Here is a 20,142-nt window from a genome sequence, read left to right as displayed (position 1 = left end):
AACTTCACATTATCGCTACAATTGTGTATACTTCATCACACAAATGATTGACTGGATGACAAAGGGACATATTTATTGGTCGATACAACCCTTAAAGATACAGAAACTTCTTATCGGCATACTTGATTTGAAGACCATCCAGAAAACATCATTCACACAACAGAAGATGTGACTTGGGCACAATAAATATTCCAGGTGATGGGTGGGTCTACTCCCAGGTGACTTCCTCACCTGGCTTCAGCTCCCTATACAGAAGGAAGAATATTCAGAGGACCGTTAGTACCCACTTAGATTATTGCTAAGAATGTATCCTTTCATATGAAGGCTAGATGCTGATGCCTGATTCACACCACAAGACCAAGCTGTACTGGGCCGGCCTGGTCTTGCATCTGCCATAGTTTCTGAAAAGGACAATGTGAAAAGAGAATATCCATGCAGGTATGGCTCGCCTCTATATTGTGAATCTGGTATTGGTGTGTGGGTGCAGATTTATAACTCACCTGCTGTACAATGCGCTTTTGTTCCTGAAAGCGGTCAGCTTCTGGTCCTGTGCTCTGTCCATGTAGATCCCGATCACAAAGCCAAGGGGAACAAATATGTTCACCCAATGGTCACGCATCAGGGCAGCAAAGTTCACCATGTTTCCTGTTGGGTGCAAAACACACAATAGGAGTTTACAGTATACTGTATGCAGCCACAACTCGTATATAATAAATATTTGGTGCAGCTATAACTGTGAGAGCATAATAAACTAGTATGTATGCCAGTCTGTTTCTGCTGTTAATTAGAACAGGTAGTCTCCTCTGTCTTCCGTAAACAAGCACTGTAACATGGCCATGTGGGAACCCTAACCATATAGAAAGGTGTGTATCAATGTAACCTTTCGTTTTTTGAAAATTATTTGCCATTATGAAAGATAAGGTCCTTATGCTTCCAAAACCGTACCGCAAGCGATGAGTGTTCATGTTCAGACCGAACATTGCGGCTCTTAACAACTACCCCCTCCAGAAGACGCCTTTCTCTATTTAATGACTCTGGACTCCAGCTGTTTATCTAGCAAGCAATTAAGCCTCGGTTCTTCCCACAATAATTCTACAGTATGTTGCGATTGCAAGATATACATTTGAAGTATTGCACGCACGGCTATATAAATACATATAGCAAACTAAGAATTAACCTATAAAAAAGCATACAAAAGTGGCATTTTACCTAGCCTTCAGCTTCTCTCGCTCATTGGGCTTCAGAGGACATTGGACCCTACCAACTGCTCTAAAATGGTGGTGTTAACTTGTAACGGTAAGTAATGAAGAATGCTTTTTCATTCAATATGGCTTGAACTTCAGAATATAAGAATTAGTCTGGAAGATCCTTTTCATTTGAATGCTAAAACGAGTGCATTTCTTCTTTGACAGTAAAATTATTTATATTTACGCCGCCATAAATCTGATTATATGGTATCTCCCAGTGACCTTTGACATTTCAGCGGCAAACATGTCTGCTTCGATGAAAGAAGTGTGGACAATCGTTGCTAAAAATGTCATAATATTATAACGTTAGACTCTTCATGTTATTGAATTTTTTGCTCAGTTGAAGTTAAAACGTATATGGCACTTGATGGTATGTTACTCGTTAGTCTATTGCCCATTGTAATAGTAACATTTGCCTGCTAGCAAACTTAGCATGCTAGCTAACGTTAGCTAGCTGGGACTGCTAACAATGACTTTAGCTTGGGATCTCTTAACTAGTTAACGTTAGTCCTGTATGATAAATAGTGTTAATATGGCTAGTAAATCTTGAAACTGCTGTGAAGTTGTATCATGTCCGTACCATTTAGGGACCATGGCTGTTTAAAATTTTCTGTTTACAATACATGCATGCCTCAGTCATATTGCTGCATGTGAAAGTGGTTCAAAATATAATCTTGTTAATAGCTTGTTAACTAATGGTTCTATGTCTCTGCAGTATGATAACTGAGGAAAATGACGTCTATTATCAAACTGACTGCTGTGTCAGGGGTGCAGGAGGAGTCTGCCCTCTGCTACCTGCTGCAGGTGGATGAGTTCCGCTTCCTCCTGGACTGTGGCTGGGATGAGAGCTTTTCCATGGACATCATTGATGCCATGAAAAGGTAGAAAGTCCCATCATAATCTAAGCCAGTAGTTCTCAATGGTGTATTTGGCATATCAAAAGGGAGTACTTGGGAAGACTCAGAACATAGGCCTAATGATTGGGTACACATCGGGCAGGGCAAAATGTTATTGGAGTTACGAATTGAGAATCTCTGATGTAAGCTATCTAGAAATCCCCACCACAGTCTTAATTGAATGGACTCCTAAAGTCAACAACTAGAACTTTCCCCAGTCAATCAGATCTCTAACGGGCCATTCCTTCTCCTCTCCAGGTATGTCCACCAGGTCGACGCGGTGCTCCTCTCCCATCCCGACCCCCTGCACCTGGGGGCCCTGCCCTACGCTGTGGGCAAGCTGGGCCTCAACTGCCCCATATACGCCACCATCCCCGTCTACAAGATGGGTCAGATGTTCATGTATGACCTGTATCAGGTGAGACAGAGGTGTGTTAACCTGGTCCCAGATCAGTTTGTGCTGTCTTGCCAACGCTGCAAGACAGCACAAACAGAACTGGGACCAGGCTAGGGGATGTATGCAATGTCCTATGCCAGCTCTCCCAAACTCGGTCCTGGGGACCCCAAGGGGTGCACGTTGTGTTTTTTGTCCTAGCACTAGACAGCTGATTAAAATAATCTAAGCTTGATGATTATTTCAATCAGCTGTGTAGTGCTAGGGCAAAAACCAAAAGGGGGGAAGTACAAGAGGTAACAATGCACTGTAAAACTATTCTCACTATTGTGATATGTTGTTTTGGTAGTCACGCAACAACACTGAGGACTTCAACCTGTTCACCCTGGATGATGTGGACTGCGCTTTCGACAAAATCCAGCAGTTGAAGTACTCCCAGATTGTCAATCTGAAAGGTCAGTAATCCATGTATCAGTGTTACATAATGACTCAATTATAATATATAATTTCTATTGACTCCTGCTGAGTAATGTACTGTATCTGTTCAAACCATAACACTGGGCTACAGTAATCCATATTTCCTATTTGACAGGGAAAGGACATGGTCTGTCCAATTTCTATTGACTCCTGTTTTATTCATCTCTTTGTTCTAGCAAAAAACACTGGTTCAATTGACCTTTCTACTTTTTGTTGACAGGGAAAGGACATGGTCTGTCCATCACTCCACTTCCTGCTGGTCACATGATTGGAGGGACCATCTGGAAGATTGTGAAGGATGGGGAGGAGGAGATTGTTTACGCTGTGGACTTCAACCACAAAAGAGAGATGTGAGTAGAGAGAGGGAGAGAGATGTGAGTAGAGAGAGGGAGAGAGATGTGAGTAGAGGGGGAGAGAGATGTGAGTAGAGGGGAAGAGAGATGTGAGTAGAGGGGAAGAGAGATGTGAGTAGAGGGGGAAGAGAGATGTGAGTAGAGGGGGAAGAGAGATGTGAGTAGAGGGGGAAGAGAGGTGTGAGTAGAGGGGGAAGAGAGGTGTGAGTAGAGGGGGAAGAGAGGTGTGAGTAGAGGGGGAAGAGAGGTGTGAGTAGAGGGGGAAGAGAGGTGTGAGTAGAGGGGGAAGAGAGGTGTGAGTAGAGGGGAAGAGGTAGATGTGAGTAGAAGGGAAAGAGAGTAGGGCCGTCCCCGACCTAAAAAAACAAGATATTGGTCGACCGAGAGTCGTCTGTTCTTTCGACCAATCAATTGGTCTAAATGTGATTTTACATTTACTTATACATCATTTAGCAGACGCTCTTATCCAGAGCGACTTACAATCATGTGTATATATATTTTTCCATATATAGACACATCCTATGTGTTTTAATCAAATCAACTATATGCACTGAGCTTGTCTGATGCTTTAAGTGCACAGATGACTAGAGGGAGTCCGACTGCAATTTATTTGATTGTGCTGGGCTCAGACTTGCTGTGCTGTGTTAAAAAAAAAAGACAGCGAGTGACTGTGTGACTAGCACCCGTTGTCTCTCTCCTCCCTGCTGCAGTGACCACCACAGCATATCAACATGTTTATCATGCTGTCCGTGTTGCTGAACCTGCAAAATAATTACAGCCATTTCTGACTGAACAGTTCTGTTAACGAAATCCCTCATTTGTTTAGGAAAAACATTCCCTATTTCCTCAATCCTTGCTCTCTTTACGTGACACATGTATGCATCGCATGCACGTGACCAATAGGGCCTGAGCTAATAGCATATCATAATCACATTAATAAATTGGTTATAACAAACTCTGAACACCGGAACGTATGTGACAGCAAAATGGATGCAGATGACGTGACAAACTGGAAACGGGGGAATGTTTACTGGTTGCTCAGGAGGTAAAGGGGAAGTCAGATGTGTGGAATAAATTTGACTAGTTGTGGAAAATACTGGCGATCAAGAAAAAGAAGGTAAGGATCAAGCGATGCGTGCATATTATGTGTGCCAAACAGGTGCTGTTAGATTACAATATAATTTTTCTGACCTTTTGGAACAACACTAAATAAATAATAAGCGTACCGTAGAGTCTGTACGTTTTATTACTTTTTTGGAAAGCCTTTATTACAGCAAAGACTAAAAACAGTCGCATGCATTCGTGAATGCAGTTACCAACATGGAATGGTTTATTTACTAATTATTCAAGGGTCGCTTTGTTATTTTAAAACTAAAATGCTTGATTGCATTTAAAGTCATGAATGACTCATGCTGTGTGATGACATGAATTATTGATTGATACAGTAGTAGCCTATATACATATTGGAATATAGGCCTAAGTTACAGTATTAAGTCTAAACAGGATGCGCTCTTAAACCTACAGCTCGATGGTGGTTATACAAGGCTGGTATACTAAGTCTACTAATGATAATGACAATGATGTAATGATGATCACAATAATAATAGTAATAATAACAATAAGAAGGAGAAGGAGGATTATTATTAATAATATTATTTTTCTAACAATCTGGAACAGTGTAAACAACACAAAATAAATCATAAATAATACCAGAGAGGCTGTTCTAACGAAAAGAAAAGTGTAAAGCCTTTATTACAGCATAGCAAAGATTAATAACAGCCAAATTCGTGAAATTGTTTATCAGACATGTTGTGGTTGCGTGAGGCTTGGTCCGCAAGGAATCAGTAGGCTATTAAACAAACACTCGAGATGTGAGAGGAGAGATGTGAGTAGAGGGGATAGAAAGAGAGAGATGTGAGTAGAGAGAAGGAGAGAGTTGTGAAAAGTGATAGAGATGAGTAGAGTGAGAGAGATGTGTGAGAGAGAGATGAGAGAGGGAAAGAGCATGTATTGTAGCTGCTGAAATGTATTTTTAAACTTTCTTAATGTTACCTCGTCACCAATTTGTTGGCCGTATTTTGTATGTTCTATTGGCTAGAGGAGAGGGGGAAAGATGGTTAGTGTTTTCTGTTTCTTTTCTCCAGCCACCTGAATGGGTGTACGTTGGAGTCGGTGAGTCGTCCCTCCCTCCTCATCACAGACTCCTTCAATGCTACATACGTGCAGCCGCGTCGCAAGCAAAGGGACGAGCAGCTCCTTAGTAAGTTAATCAACACTCAATCATCTGCAATCCTAGCCTGGTCACAGATATGTTTGTGCTGTCTTACCAACTCTTGTGGTCACTGGCACGTCATGACCAGCGGAGTTGGCCAGACAACACAAAGAGATCTGGGACCAGGCTACAGTAATACCTATCGGTTGAATCTTTAAAAAAATACTGATTGGCCAATCGTCCGTCCGCCCCCCCCCCCCCTTCAGCCAATGTGATGGAGACCCTACGCGGCGACGGCAACGTGCTGATCGCGGTGGATACGGCAGGCCGTGTGCTGGAACTGGCTCAGCTGCTGGACCAGATCTGGAGGACGAAGGACGCTGGGCTGGGGGTCTACTCTCTGGCCCTGCTCAACAACGTCAGCTACAACGTGGTGGAGTTCTCCAAGTCTCAGGTCTGAGCAACACACATACCCTTTCATGACATTTACGTCATTTAGCAGACGCTCTTATCCAGAGCGACTTACAAACTGGTGCATTCACCTTATAGCCAGTGGGATAACCACTTTACAATGTTTTTTTTTTTTTGGGGGGGGTTGGGGTAAGAGGGGGGTAGAAGGATTACTTTATCCTATCCCAGGTATTCCTTAAAGAGGTGGGGTTTCAAGTGTCTCCGGAAGGTGGTGAGTGACTCCGCTGTCCTGGCGTCGTGAGGGAGCTTGTTCCACCATTGGGGTGCCAGAGCAGCGAACAGTTTTGACTGGGCTGAGCAGGAACTGTGCTTCCGCAGAGGTAGGGGGGCCAGCAGGCCAGAGGTGGATGAAAGCAATGCCCTCGTTTGGGTGTAGGGACTGATCAGAGCCTGAAGGTACTGAGGTGCCGTTCCCCTCACAGCTCCGTAGGCAAGCACCATGGTCTTGTAGCAGATGCAAGCTTCAACTGGAAGCCAGTGGAGTGTGCGGAGGAGCGGGGTGACGTGAGAGAACTTGGGAAGGTTGAACACCAGACGGGCTGCGTCATTCTGGATGAGTTGTAGGGGTTTAATGGCACAGGCAGGGAGCCCAGCCAACAGCGAGTTGCAGTAATCCAGATGGGAGATGACAAGTGCCTGGATTAGGACCTGTGCCGCTTCCTGTGTAAGGCAGGGTCGTACTCTCCGAATGTTGTAGAGCATGAACCTACAGGATCGGGTCACCGCCTTGATGTTAGCGGAGAACGACAGGGTGTTGTCCAGGGTCACGCCAAGGCTCTTCGCACTCTGGGAGGAGGACACAACAGAGTTGTCAACTGTGATGGCGAGATCATGGAACGGGCAGTCCTTCCCCGGGAGGAAGAGCAGCTCCGTCTTGCCAAGGTTCAGCTTGAGGTGGTGATCCGTCATCCACACTGATATGTCTGCCAGACATGCAGAGATGCGATTCGCCACCTGGTTATCAGAAGGGGGAAAGGAGAAGATTAGTTGTGTGTCGTCTGCGTAGCAATGATAGGAGAGGCCATGTGAGGATATGACAGCCAAGTGACTTGGTGTATAGCGAGAATAGGAGAGGGCCTAGAACTGAGCCCTGGGGGACACCAGTGGTGAGAGCACGTGGTGCGGAGACAGCTTCTCGCCACGCCACTTGGTAGGAGCGACCGGTCAGGTAGGACGCAATCCAAGAGTGAGCCGCGCCGGAGATGCCCAGCTCGGAGAGGGTGGAGAGGAGGATCTGATGGTTCACAGTATCAAAGGCAGCAGACCGGTCTAGAATGACAAGAGCAGAGGAGAGAGAGTTAGCTTTAGCAGTGCGGAGAGCCTCCGTGACACAGAGAAGAGCAGTCTCAGTTGAATGACCAGTCTTGAAACCTGACTGGTTGGGATCAAGAAGGTCATTCTGAGAGAGATAGCAAGAGAGTTGGCAAAGACGGCACGCTCAAGAGTTTTAGAGAGAAAAGAAAGAAGGGATACTGGTCTGTAGTTGTTGACATCAGAGGGATCGAGTGTTGGTTTTTTGAGAAGGGGTGCAACTCTCGCTCTCTTGAAGACGGAAGGGACATAGCCAGCGGTCAAGGATGAGTTGATGAGCGAGGTGAGGTAAGGAAGAAGGTCACCGGAGATGGTCTGGAGAAGAGAGGATGGGATAGGGTCAAGCGGGCAGGTTGTTGGGCGGCCGGCCGTCACAAGTCGCAAGATTTTATCTGGAGAGAGAGGGGAGAAAGAAGTCAAAGCATAGGGTAGGGCAGTGTGAGCAGGACCAGCAGTGTCATTTGACTTAACAAACGAGGATCGGATGTCGTCAACCTTCTTTTCAAAATGGTTGACGAAGTCATCCACAGAGAGGGAGGAGGGGGGGGGATTCAGCAGGGAGGAGAAGGTGGAAAAGAGCTTCCTAGGGTTAAAGGCAGATGCTTGGAATTTAGAGTGGTAGAAAGTGGCTTTAGCAGCAGAAACAGAATAATAAAATGTAGAGAGGAGTGAGTGAAAAGATGCCAGGTCTGCAGGGAGTCTAGTTTTCCTCCATTTCCGCTCGGCTGCCCGGAGCCCTGTTCTGTGAGCTCGCAATGAGTCATCAAGCCACGGAGCTGGAGGGGAGGACCGAGCCGGCCGGGAGGATGGGGGACATAGAGAGTCAAAGGATGCAGAAAGGGAGGAGAGGAGGGTTGAGGAGGCAGAATCAGGAGATTGGAGGGAGAAGGATTGAGCAGAGGGAAGAGATGATAGGATGGAAGAGGAGAGAGTAGCGGGAGAGAGAGAGCGAAGGTTGCGACGGCGCATTACCATCTGAGTAGAGGCAGAGTGAGTAGTGTTGGAGGAGAGCGAGAGAGAAAAGGATACAAAGTAGTGGTCGGAGACATGGAGGGGAGTTGCAGTGAGATTAGTAGAAGAACAGCATCTAGTAAAGATGAGGTCAAGCGTATTGCCTGCCTTGTGAGTAGGGGGGGACGGAGGCTGCCTGAGACCTGGAACTCCACGTGGGTGGTGCGTGCAGGGACCACCAGGTTAGAGAGGCAGCAGCCACGCGGTGTGAGGCGTTTGTATAGCCTGTGCGGAGAGGAGAGAACAGGGTTAGACAGAGGCATAGTTGACAGGCTACAGAAAATGGCTACAATAATGCAAAGGAGATCGGAATGAAATTAACTAAACATCTGGGAAAGGAGAGAGCGGGGCCTCCCTCACCAGCGGGGCCTCCCTCACCACAACATCCAAATATAACTCTCCCAACTTCCACCTCAGAAACTATAATTTTTGTAAACTACAGCAGTTCAATGTTTTGTAGGAATAGACTAACTTAGTTTATTCAGCTAGCTAACTTGGTACAGTATTCTTCCGTGAAAATCGTCCAGGGCACCTAGTCATAAGACGCCACAGCCAGCTAGCATGCCGGACTCCAACAACACGGTTTAGCACCAATACTCGGCCACAACAAACCACCAGTGTGTCAACACGCCAAGCAGATCATTCGTGTCCGTGTCTAACGTTGTGGGTTAGTCCCGACAGCTTGAGCGAGTCCGTCGTCAACATGACCATACAGTACCAGACAAATCTGAGTGTGTGCTTCAGCTGCCTGGAGTGCCAGATGGGTGGGATTTGCATTGGTTCAGTTGCATCATGCGAGCACAGCTAAAAAGTATTTGAAAGATCTCAAATGTTTTTACCCAGGTCCAGTACCATATACACTTCTGTTCAAAAGTTTTGGGTCACTTAGAAATGTCCTTGTTTTCGAAAGAAAAGCAATTTTTTTGTAGATTAAAATAACATCAAATTGATCCGAAATACAGTGTAGACACTGTTAATGTTGTAAATGGCTATTGTAGCTGGAAACCGCTGATTTAATGGAATATCTACATAGGCGTACAGAGGCCCATTATCAGCAACCATCAGTCCTGTGTTCCAATGGCACGTTGTGTTTGCTAATCCAAGTTTATCATTTTAAAAGGCTAATTGATCATTAGAAAACCCTTTTGCAATTCTGTTAGCACAGCTGAAAACTGTTGTGCTGATTAAAGAAGCAATAAAACTGGCCTTCTTGAGACTAGTTGAGTATCTGGAACATCAGCAATTGTGGGTTCGATTACAGGCTCAAAATGGCCAGAAACAAAGAACTTTCTTCTGAAACTCGTCAGTCTATTCTTGTTCTGAGAAATGAAGGCTATTCCATGCGAGAAATTGCCAAGAAACTGAAGATCTCGTACAACGCTGTGTACTACTCCCTTTACAGAACAGCGCAAACTGGCTCTAACCAGAATAGAAAGAGGAGTGGGAAGCCCCTGTGCACAACTGAGCAAGAGGACAAATACAATAGTGTCTAGTTTGAGAAACAGACGCCTCACAGGTCCTCAACTGGCAGCTTCATTAAATAGTACCCGCAAAAAACCAGTCTCAACATCAACAGTGAAGAGGCGACTCCGGGATGCTGACCTTCTAGGCAGAGTTGCAAAGAAAAAGCCATATCTCAGACTGGCCAATAAAAAGAAAAGATTAAGATGGGCCAAAGAACATAGACACTGGACAGAGGAAGATTGGAAGAAAGTGTTATGGACAGACGAATCGAAGTTTGAGGTGTTCGGATAACAAAGAAGAACATTTGTGAGACGCAGACCAAATGAAAAGATGCTGGAGAGTGCTTGATGCCATCTGTCAAGCATGGTGGAGGCAATGTGATGGTCTGGGGGTGCTTTGGTGGTGGTAAAGTGGGAGATTTGTACAGGGTAAAAGGGATCTTGAAGAAGGAAGGCTATCACTCCAGCCAATTTCCTCCTACAACAGGACAATGACCCAAAGCACAGCTCCAAACTATTCAATAACTATTTAGTCAGCTTGTATTCTGTCCATAATGGAGTGGCCAGCACAGTCACCGGATCTCAACCCTATTGAGCTGTTGTGGGAGCAGCTTGACCGTGTGGTACGTAAGAAGTGCCCATCAAGCCAATCCAACTTGTGGGAGGTGCTTCAGGAAGCATGGGGTGAAATCTCTTCAGATTACGTCAACAAATTGACAACTAGAATGCCAAAGGTCTGCAAGGCTGTAATTGCTGCAAATGGAGGATTCTTTGACGAAAGCTTGAAGGACACAATTATTATTTATATTTAAAAATCATTATTTCTAACCTTGTCAATGACTACATTTTCCTATGCATTTTGCTATATTTCCTATTCAAACTCATTTAATGTATGTTTTCATGGAAAACAAGGACATTTCTAAGTGACCCCAAACTTTTGAGCGGTAGTGAACATATGTGTGCTTATATTCACTTTTCAATTGTGCTCACTACTCATTCATGTGGGGTTTCATTTGTAACACGTTTGTAACATGCTGTGTCTTTTGAAAGATAGTAAAATGTTTGCATTTTGTGGCATGGAATTAATCTTTTTCCCAAAATGTAGCATGTCACAAACGGTAGCCCATACAGTCTGTGTCGCATCACTCTGTCATTGTAATAGGCATGGTAACAGTATTCGTGACTCTGTTATATTCTCCCCTACAGGTGGAGTGGATGAGTGACAAGCTGATGCGCTGCTTCGAAGACAAGCGCAACAACCCCTTCCAGTTCCGCCACCTGTCCCTCTGCCACAGCCTGGCCGACCTGGCCCGCGTGCCCAGCCCCAAGGTGGTGCTCTGCAGCCAGCCCGACCTGGAGTCTGGCTTCTCCCGCGAGCTCTTCATCCAATGGTGTCAGGACGCCAAGAACTCTGTGATCCTTACCTACCGTACCACGCCTGGCACCCTGGGCCGCTACCTCATCGACAACCCCGGGGAGAAGATGCTGGACCTGGAGGTGAAACTATAAGAGAAGGCTTTAGGGAAGAAGAGCGGCCATGTTGGCTCAGAGTTTTGGATTGATCTGTTTTAGTGCAGCGTGTCCATATGGCTCTTCCTGTCTCAACTCAAGCGTGGAAACAGCTTGATGTGTCACACTGGCTTTCTCAACGCCCCCCTTCCCCTTCATTTATTTTTCTTGTCATGTTGACAGATTAGGAAACGGGTGAAGCTGGAAGGCAGGGAGCTGGAAGAATACCTGGAGAAAGAGAGAATGAAGAAGGAAGCTGCCAAAAAACTTGAAGAAGAAAAAGAGTGAGTCACTGACACTTTCTTTATTTCTGGCCTGTTCATATTTACAATACTACAGCACTGTGAATAATATTCTTCCAGGTGGGTTAGTGGTATTGTTTAGCTGTTTTCTGTGTGTTTGTATGTGTGCGCACAAATTTAATTTCAGTCATTTAGTAGACGCTCTTATACAGAGCAACTAACAGTGCATCCATTTTAAGGTAACTAGGTGAGACCACCACATAACAGCACAGTTGGTGTCCATGAATGAAGATGTGTTTGTCTTTGTGGTGACAAAACACAGCGAGATTGTGCGTGTCTAATATATTTGTGTCTATCTCAGGGTGGACTTGGACTCGAGTGACGAGAGCGACATGGAGGATGACCTGGAGCTGCCAGCGGTAGTGAAGACCAAACACCACGACCTCATGATGAAGGGAGACGGCGTCCGCAAGGGCAGCTTCTTCAAACAGGCCAAGAAGTCCTACCCCATGTTCCCCACCCACGAGGAGAGGGTCAAATGGGACGAGTACGGGGAGATCATCAGGTACTGGAGTCAGTGAAGTAGTATTATGGAGCGATCATCAGGTTCTGGAGTCAGTGAACTAGTATTATGGAGCGATCATCAGGTTCTGGAGTCAGTGAACTAGTATTATGGAGCGATCATCAGGTTCTGGAGTCAGTGAACTAGTATTATGGAGCGATCATCAGGTTCTGGAGTCAGTGAACTAGTATTATGGAGAGATCAGGTACTGTAGTCAGTGTACTAGTATTATGGAGAGATCAGGTAACGTAGAAACCTTTTGGATAATGAGCTCTAGCTATGCATTGGATTTGTTGTTGTAGCAGCTCCAGATGAGGTCACACAATAAGGTACTAATGAATGACTGTCTGTCTCCAGACCGGAGGACTTCCTGGTACCAGAGCTCCAGGCCACAGAGGAGGAGAAGAACAAGCTGGAGTCGGGCATGGCCAACGGGGACGAACCCATGGACCAAGACTCCTCATCCAAAGTACCCACCAAGTGTACCTCCACTACAGAGAACCTAGAGATCAAGTAAGTGGGCTCCACCCACCTAAATGTAGAGCAGACGTATTCAGAGCCTCTCACTGCACAAATCATTCTGATATATATTCTAATGACTTACAAGGAAGGAAAAATGTACGTTTGTGATTTTAATTATACTTGTGGACATGCCAAGACTATAAAGTAATTTTTTATTTGCGCAAAATATGAATAGTGCCTTATTATCTTTTTCTAATATGATCCTATAAATAATTGTTTTGACACACGTTTGATCTTAATAATGCATATTTGAAATATTGAGAAATGATCAATTCTGGTCTGATCTTCCTGTGCAGAGCTAGAGTGACGTACATCGACTACGAGGGCCGCTCGGACGGCGACTCCATCAAGAAGATCATTAACCAGATGAAGCCGCGGCAGCTGGTGATCGTGCACGGGCCCCCCGAGGCCAGCCTGGACCTGGCCGAGTCCTGCAAGGCCTTCACCAAGGACATCAAGGTCTACACGCCGAAGCTGCAGGAGACTGTAGACGCCACCAGTGAGACACACATCTACCAGGTAGAATGTCATACATAAGTCCATGCTCATGCAGGATATTTTTTGACAGATTTTTTTTTTACTAATGCCCTGTGAATAATTGAACCATTGATATATATTTTTATGTTATCACAATTCACCAGTCAGAAAGTTGATGTGCTTTAGTAACTGTTACTGTAACTAATCAAACCCAGGTCAAGCCATCTTAGAATTCTGGACCAGACAATGGATCAATTGTGTATAAGGTTTATAATAATATTATAATATATGCCATTTAGCAGACGCTTTTATCCAAAGTGACTTCCAGTCAGGCGTGCATAAATATTACGTATGGGTGGTCCCGGGAATCAAACCCACTATCTTGGCGTTGCAAGCACCATGGTTTACCAACTGAGCTACAGGAGCAGTTTATTTGTGTGCAGAAACGTATAGAAACATGTAAACGTTGAGCTTAACCACTTTCTGTCGTATGTACATAAGATGTTGTATTCTTCTTCCCCAGGTGCGATTGAAAGACTCACTGGTGAGCTCGCTGCAGTTCTGCCGCGCCAAGGACACAGAGCTGGCGTGGATCGACGGTGTACTTGACATGCGTGTGGTCAAGGTGGACACAGGCGTGCTGCCCGAGGAGGGCGTAGTGAAAGGCGAGGAGGTTGTGGAAGACAGCGAGCTGGCCATGGACGTGACCCCTGCTGACCACGCCACAACGGACCATAGCGTGGTTGCGCAGCAGCGCGCCATGAAGACGTTGTTTGGCGAGGACGTGCGCGAGCCGTCAGAGGAGAGTGATGTCATCCCCACCCTGGAGCCCCTGCCCGCCCACGAGGTGAGAGAGAGCAAGCGAGAGAGAGCGCTGGCCCCATGGGGAGAGGGAGAGAGAGCGCTGGCCCCATGGGGAGAGGGAGAGAGAGCGCTGGCCCCATGGGGAGAGGGAGAGAGAGCGCTGGCCCCATGGGGAGAGGGAGAGAGAGCGCTGGCCCCATGGGGAGAGGGAGAGAGAGCGCTGGCCCCATGGGGAGAGGGAGAGAGAGCGCTGGCCCCATGGGGAGAGGGAGAGAGAGCGCTGGCCCCATGGGGAGAGGGAGAGAGAGCGCTGGCCCCATGGGGAGAGGGAGAGAGAGCGCTGGCCCCATGGGGAGAGGGAGAGAGAGCGCTGGCCCCATGGGGAGAGGGAGAGAGAGCGCTGGCCCCATGGGGAGAGGGAGAGAGAGCGCTGGCCCCATGGGGAGAGGGAGAGAGAGCGCTGGCCCCGGGGGAGAGGGAGAGAGAGCGCTGGCCCTGGGGGAGAGGGAGGGGGAGCACTGGCCCCGAGGGAGAGGGAGCGAGAGCGCTGGCCCCGGGGGAGAGGGAGAGGGAGCGCTGGCCCCGGGGGAGAGGGAGAGAGAGCGCTGGCCCCGGGGGAGAGGGAGAGAGAGCGCTGGCCCCAGAGGGAGAGCTGGCCCCCAGGGGGAGAGAGAGACAACAGAGTTGATCCCAGGACTTTTTTATTCAGAGGGGGAAATGATGGGTTCACCTTGTTGGTAAACAGAGAACAATAGGAGAATAGACACAGAGAGCAGCAGAATGGACAGGAAGGAAGCTAGCCTGTGGTTAATTCAGCAAGAGAGAGAAGGGAGTGCACAGATGTCAATACATCTTCAGCATCTTAATCTTTACCAAAACTAAGGTGAAAATGTTATGGTAAACATTGATCAACCAAATTTAGATTTCCATATTTCAAAATGAATTAATTATAATATGGTCAAAACTAATGAGATCAGAAGCTGTGTAGTTGTGGTTGCACTTATCCACAGAGAGTCAAACTGATGTGAGATCAGATTTACCAGTATATTAACTGTATGTTTGTTGTTCCACAGAGTGCATTCAGTCCAACTGATCTAAGATCAGAGGTGCATTCAACAAGGGAAATAGTTTGCAAACGTTAGCTAACATATTCCATTTACACTGAGCAAAAATATAAACGCAACATGTAAAGTGTTGGGCCCATGTTTCATGAGCTGAAATAAAAGATTCCAGAAATATTCCATACGCACAAAAAGCTTATTCCTCTCAAATGTTGTGCACAAATTTGTTTACATCCCTCTTAGTGAGCATTTCTCCTTTGCCAAGATAATACATCCACCTGACAGGTGTGACATATCAAGACGCTGATTAAACAGCATGATCATTACACAGGTGGACCCTGTGCTGGGGACAATAAAAGGCCACTCTAAAATGTGCAGTTTTGTTACAACACAATGCCACAGATTTCTCAAGTTTTGAGGGAGTGTGCAAGTGGCATGCTGACTGCAGGATGATTGTCCACCAGAGCTGTTGCCAGAGAATTGAATGTAAATTTCTCTACCATAAGCCGCCTCCAACAATGTTTACCATAAGCTACCTTCAATGTCCAACCGGCCTCACAACCACAGACCACGTTTATGGCGTTGTGAGGGCGAGCGGTTTGCTGATGTCAACGTTGTGAAGAGTGCCGCATGGTGGCGGTGGGGTTATGGTATGGGCAGGCATAAGCTACGAACAACGAACACAATTGCATTGTATCGATGGCAATTTGAATGCACAGGAATACCGTGACAAAATCCTGAGGCCCATTTTTTTTTTTACATATCTGTGACCAACAGATTCATATCTGTATTCCCAGTCGTGAAATCCATAGATTAGGGCCTAATTAATTTATTTCAATTGACTGATTTCCTCATATAAACTGTAACTCAGTAAAATCTTTGAAATTGTTGCATGTTGCGTTTTATTTTTTGAGACGGTAGTGTGCGACAAACGTGTCTGTTTCTGGTCTAAACTGCCGTTACAAATAATCATGTAGTCATGTATAAGTAATAGCAAAGTGATTTACAGTTTGATTATTGCCTGTAAAATGCCACAGTAATCCTTACAAAAAATGTGCTGTTCAATGTTTTACCATAACATTTTGGAATATCCATTCAAATCGTTCAACTGAAATTGTTACTAAGTAACATGTTCGCCGCAAACAGAAGCCTTGTTAAACTCACCTCTGATGTATAGCGACTGTATGGTTTTAGTTCCACAGAGTCCCAATGGTCTGGGATCAGGTGTATAGAAAGAAGATGTGGTTCTAAACCATGCACACCCTGTCTAACTCACAGATCCCAGGCCACCAGTCAGTGTTCATCAACGAGCCGCGCCTGTCCGACTTCAAGCAGGTGCTGCTGAGGGAGGGCATTCAGGCTGAGTTTGTGGGAGGAGTGCTGGTGTGTAACAACATGGTGGCTGTCCGCAGGGTGAGTTTTCCATCCGTCTGTCACCTCCCCCCCCCAACACACAGTATGGTTATTCATTCAGCTCTGTGTTCATTCTGCACCAACTCAGTGGCCTTGTGGTTAGTGTCTGCCCTGAGGTTGGGAGTTCGATCCTCGGCCGAGTCATACCAAAGTCTCTGCTTGGCACTCAGCATTAAGGAGATAGATTGGGGGTAAGGCCCTGTGATAGACTAGCGTCCTGTCCAGGGGGTGTACATGAACATCAAGCTGCCACGCTACACAAATAGGAGATCGGCTCCTGCTCACTAGCCAAGGCTCCTTCCATTCAGCTCTCTTGACAGCATAAGCCAACCCCTTCCCTGACCTGCTACATGAGAAAGGGTAAATAAACCCAAAGGGTGCATGGGGTGGCCTGTTTGTCAACAAAATGACCTATTGTATGTGTACAGTGGGGAGAACAAGTATTTGACACACTGCCGATTTTGCAGGTTTTCCTACTTACAAAGCATGTAGAGGTCTGTAATTTTTATCATAGGTACACTTCAACTGTGAGAGACGGAATCTAAAACAAAAATCCAGAAAATCACATTGTATGATTTTTAAATAATGAATTTGCATTTTATTGCATGACATAAGTATTTGATCACCTACCAACCAGTAAGAATTCCGGCTCTCACAGACCTGTTAGTTTTTCTTTAAGAAGCCCTCCTGTTCTCCACTCATTACCTGTATTAACTGCACCTGTTTGAACTCGTTACCTGTATAAAAGACACCTGTCCACACACTCCATCAAAGAGACTCCAACCTCTCCACAATGGCCAAGACCAGAGAGCTGTGTAAGGACATCAGGGATAAAATTGTAGACCTGCACAAGGCTGGGATGGGCTAAAGGACAATAGGCAAGCAGCTTGGTGAGAAGGCAACAACTGTTGGCGCAATTATTAGAAAATGGAAGAAGTTCAAGATGACGGTCAATCACCCTCGGTCTGGGGCTCCATGCAAGATCTCACCTCGTGGGACATCAATGATCATGAGGAAGGTGACGGATCAGCCCAGAACTACACGGCAGGACCTGGTCAATGACCTGAAGAGAGCTGGGACCACAGTCTCAAAGAAAACCATTAGTAACACACTACGCCGTCATGGATTAAAATCCTGCAGCGCACGCAAGGTCCCCCTGCTCAAGCCAGCGCATGTCCAGGCTGTCTGAAATTTGCCAATAACCATCTGGATGATCCAGAGGATGAATGGGAGAAGGTCATGTGATCTGATGAGACAAAAATATAGCTTTTTGGTCTAAACTCCACTCGCCGTGTTTGGAGGAAGAAGAAGAAGGATGAGTACAACCCCAAGAACACCATCCCAACCGTGAAGCATGGAGGTGGAAACATTCTTTGGGGATGCTTTTCTGCAAAGGGGACAGGACGACTGCACCGTATTGAGGGGAGGATGGATGGGGCCATGTATCGCGAGATCTTGGCCAACAACCTCCTTCCCTCAGTAAGAGCATTGAAGATGGGTCGTGGCTGGGTCTTCCAGCATGACAACGACCCGAAACACACAGCCAGGGCAACTAAGGAGTGGCTCCGTAAGAAGCATCTCAAGGTCCTGGAGTGGCCTAGCCAGTCTCCAGACCTGAACCCAATAGAAAATCTTTGGAGGGAGCTGAAAGTCCGTATTGCCCAGCGACAGCCCCGAAACCTGAAGGATCTGGAGAAGGTCTGTATGGAGGAGTGGGCCAAAATCCCTGCTGCAGTGTGTGCAAACCTGGTCAAGACCTACAGGAAACGTATGATCTCTGTAATTGCAAACAAAGGTTTCTGTACCAAATATTAAGTTCTGCTTTTCTGATGTATCAAATACTTATGTCATGCAATAAAATGCAAATTAATTACTTAAAAATCATACAATGTGATTTTCTGGATTTTTGTTTTAAATTCCGTCTCTCACAGTTGAAGTGTACCTATGATAAAAATTACAGACCTCTACATGCTTTGTAAGTAGGAAAACCTGCAAAATCGGCAGTGTATCAAATACTTGTTCTCCCCACTGTATCTAACTTGAATTTAATTGAAAAGCAATTCTTATTTATTTACAAGAATGCTCTGGGGAAGGAACGATGACGCGGAAACGACACCATCAATTTTATTCAGAGTTGGCGATTAGCAGTATGCAGTCTGAAGAGCCAAGACTTTAACCTATGTGCCAACAAACCATTTCTGTTTGTGTACAAAAGTCAGCACCACTCAATCTCCATTTCGCATCTACTTGTGAAAGTAAACTTTTTTTGTGACCCCCTCTAACCCTAGTCTCCTCTCCTCTCCTCTCCTGTACAGACGGAGGCTGGGCGCATCGGCCTGGAGGGATGCCTATGTGATGACTACTATAAGATACGTGAGCTGCTCTATCAGCAGTATGCTGTGCTGTAGGAGAGAGGAGGAGCAGAGATGGTGTCAGCCATGACAGTATCACACAGACATTCCGTTAGGAGGAGAAGGGATGGAGAGGAGAGAGGACTATTACCCAGAGGACCACAGGGTTCTAGGTGTTCTCCACACACAGGCTACCTGAGCTCCCCTCCGGAGTCTCTCCAGCTGTTTGACTTCCAACCGCAATGTTGATTTGTCCTTTTTTCCCCCCTTTAAAAATCTGTTTACTGTTATGTTTGTTGTGCGTCTTTCCCCCCCCGCAGTGAGAGACAGATGGGCTCTTCTGGAGTGACCTCTTGATGCGAACACATGATGTGCGAACGAACGATAACCCTTAGGGTCATTTTTACCTCTCCTCAAGCCCCCTCGGCTCTGGACTAGACTGGCTGGCGAGGCGAAAGCTCACCACTGGAGAGTCCCAACATCGTTCTTACGTTTTGTTTTTGCATCTTTTACTTTCGGATTCGTACACCAGCTTTAAAGATATTTCACAGTGGTTTAAATGGTACAATGATTCTCTACACTATACATTGCTTGTTTGGTCACATAAACTGAAATTAGGAAAACGATTAGAATTTATGCAACCAGCAAAGGGTGGAGCGATTACTGCATATTGCACCTTTTTAAATTCCCTGTTCTGAACAAATAAATTGGTTTGTTTCCTATATGTTTTGCCGTGGGTTGAGAGAGGGGAACGAGACATGTATATTCTGCACGCAGGGTTGGGGTCCATTTAAATTCAGTCAATTCAGGAAGTAAACTGTGTTTCAATGAGGTCCGTATATATATATATATATTTTTTTTTTCAGTTTAATTCCTGAATTGATTAAATGGAAATGGAATTGCCTGTATGTAGGCTAGTCTCATTACAGGGGCTTTGTTATACTGTACTGCTGCAGTGACGGTGGGGTAACACCAGATGGAGACATTTTTCAGCCATTCTGTCCACCTCACATTCCCTTAATAAAATGTGTTCACACAGTGGCAATTCCAGGTTAGAGATGACATTGTCCCTGCAGTGATATCTTGATAAATTAGTATAATTCACTGTCATGTCAATAACACGCTAGAATAGTCCATTCTCTCATGCTTGTATTTCAGGTAACTGAAATCGGGTTTCTTATGAGACAGAGGAAAGTTAAAATGGATTTTAAAATGGCTCGCTGGTTTGTGTTGTTTTCTAATCCACATATAAGGTCGATGTTGTTATCCCTGTGAAGTTTAAATGAACCATTGTATCAGGAGGCTTGGTGTGTGTGTGTGTGTGTGTGTGTGTACAGTAGACCTATGTGTCCTAGATGGCACCCTA

General features: G+C 45.8%; 2 protein-coding genes across 2 annotated transcripts; one reads left to right on the top strand and one right to left on the bottom strand.

Moving 5' to 3' along the window:
• Positions 1-56: 56 nt before the first annotated feature.
• On the bottom strand, positions 57-1,260 carry LOC311107038 (NADH dehydrogenase [ubiquinone] 1 beta subcomplex subunit 1-like). The gene is made up of 3 exons (XM_084149492.1): positions 1,210-1,260; positions 501-645; positions 57-245 (listed from the first exon to the last, which is right to left on the bottom strand). The coding sequence occupies exons 2-3, from the start codon at positions 638-640 to the stop codon at positions 209-211; spliced, it is 177 nt and encodes a 58-aa protein (XP_084005618.1). The 5' UTR covers positions 641-645; positions 1,210-1,260; the 3' UTR covers positions 57-208.
• A 206-nt stretch (positions 1,261-1,466) lies between these two features.
• LOC311106877 (cleavage and polyadenylation specificity factor subunit 2) lies at positions 1,467-19,992 on the top strand. The gene is made up of 15 exons (XM_084149265.1): positions 1,467-1,617; positions 1,963-2,128; positions 2,402-2,561; positions 2,887-2,992; positions 3,235-3,364; positions 5,512-5,627; positions 5,846-6,033; positions 11,042-11,332; positions 11,528-11,628; positions 11,948-12,151; positions 12,506-12,661; positions 12,967-13,189; positions 13,671-13,994; positions 16,291-16,425; positions 18,741-19,992. The coding sequence occupies exons 2-15, from the start codon at positions 1,980-1,982 to the stop codon at positions 18,831-18,833; spliced, it is 2,376 nt and encodes a 791-aa protein (XP_084005391.1). The 5' UTR covers positions 1,467-1,617; positions 1,963-1,979; the 3' UTR covers positions 18,834-19,992.
• The last annotated feature ends 150 nt before the right edge of the window (positions 19,993-20,142 follow it).

This window comes from Coregonus lavaretus, assembly GCF_964263955.1.
Source record: "Coregonus lavaretus genome assembly, chromosome: 31".
NCBI lineage: Eukaryota > Metazoa > Chordata > Actinopteri > Salmoniformes > Salmonidae > Coregonus > Coregonus lavaretus.
Note: the sequence above shows the minus strand (reverse complement) of the source record. Positions and strands in the feature narration are given on the sequence as shown.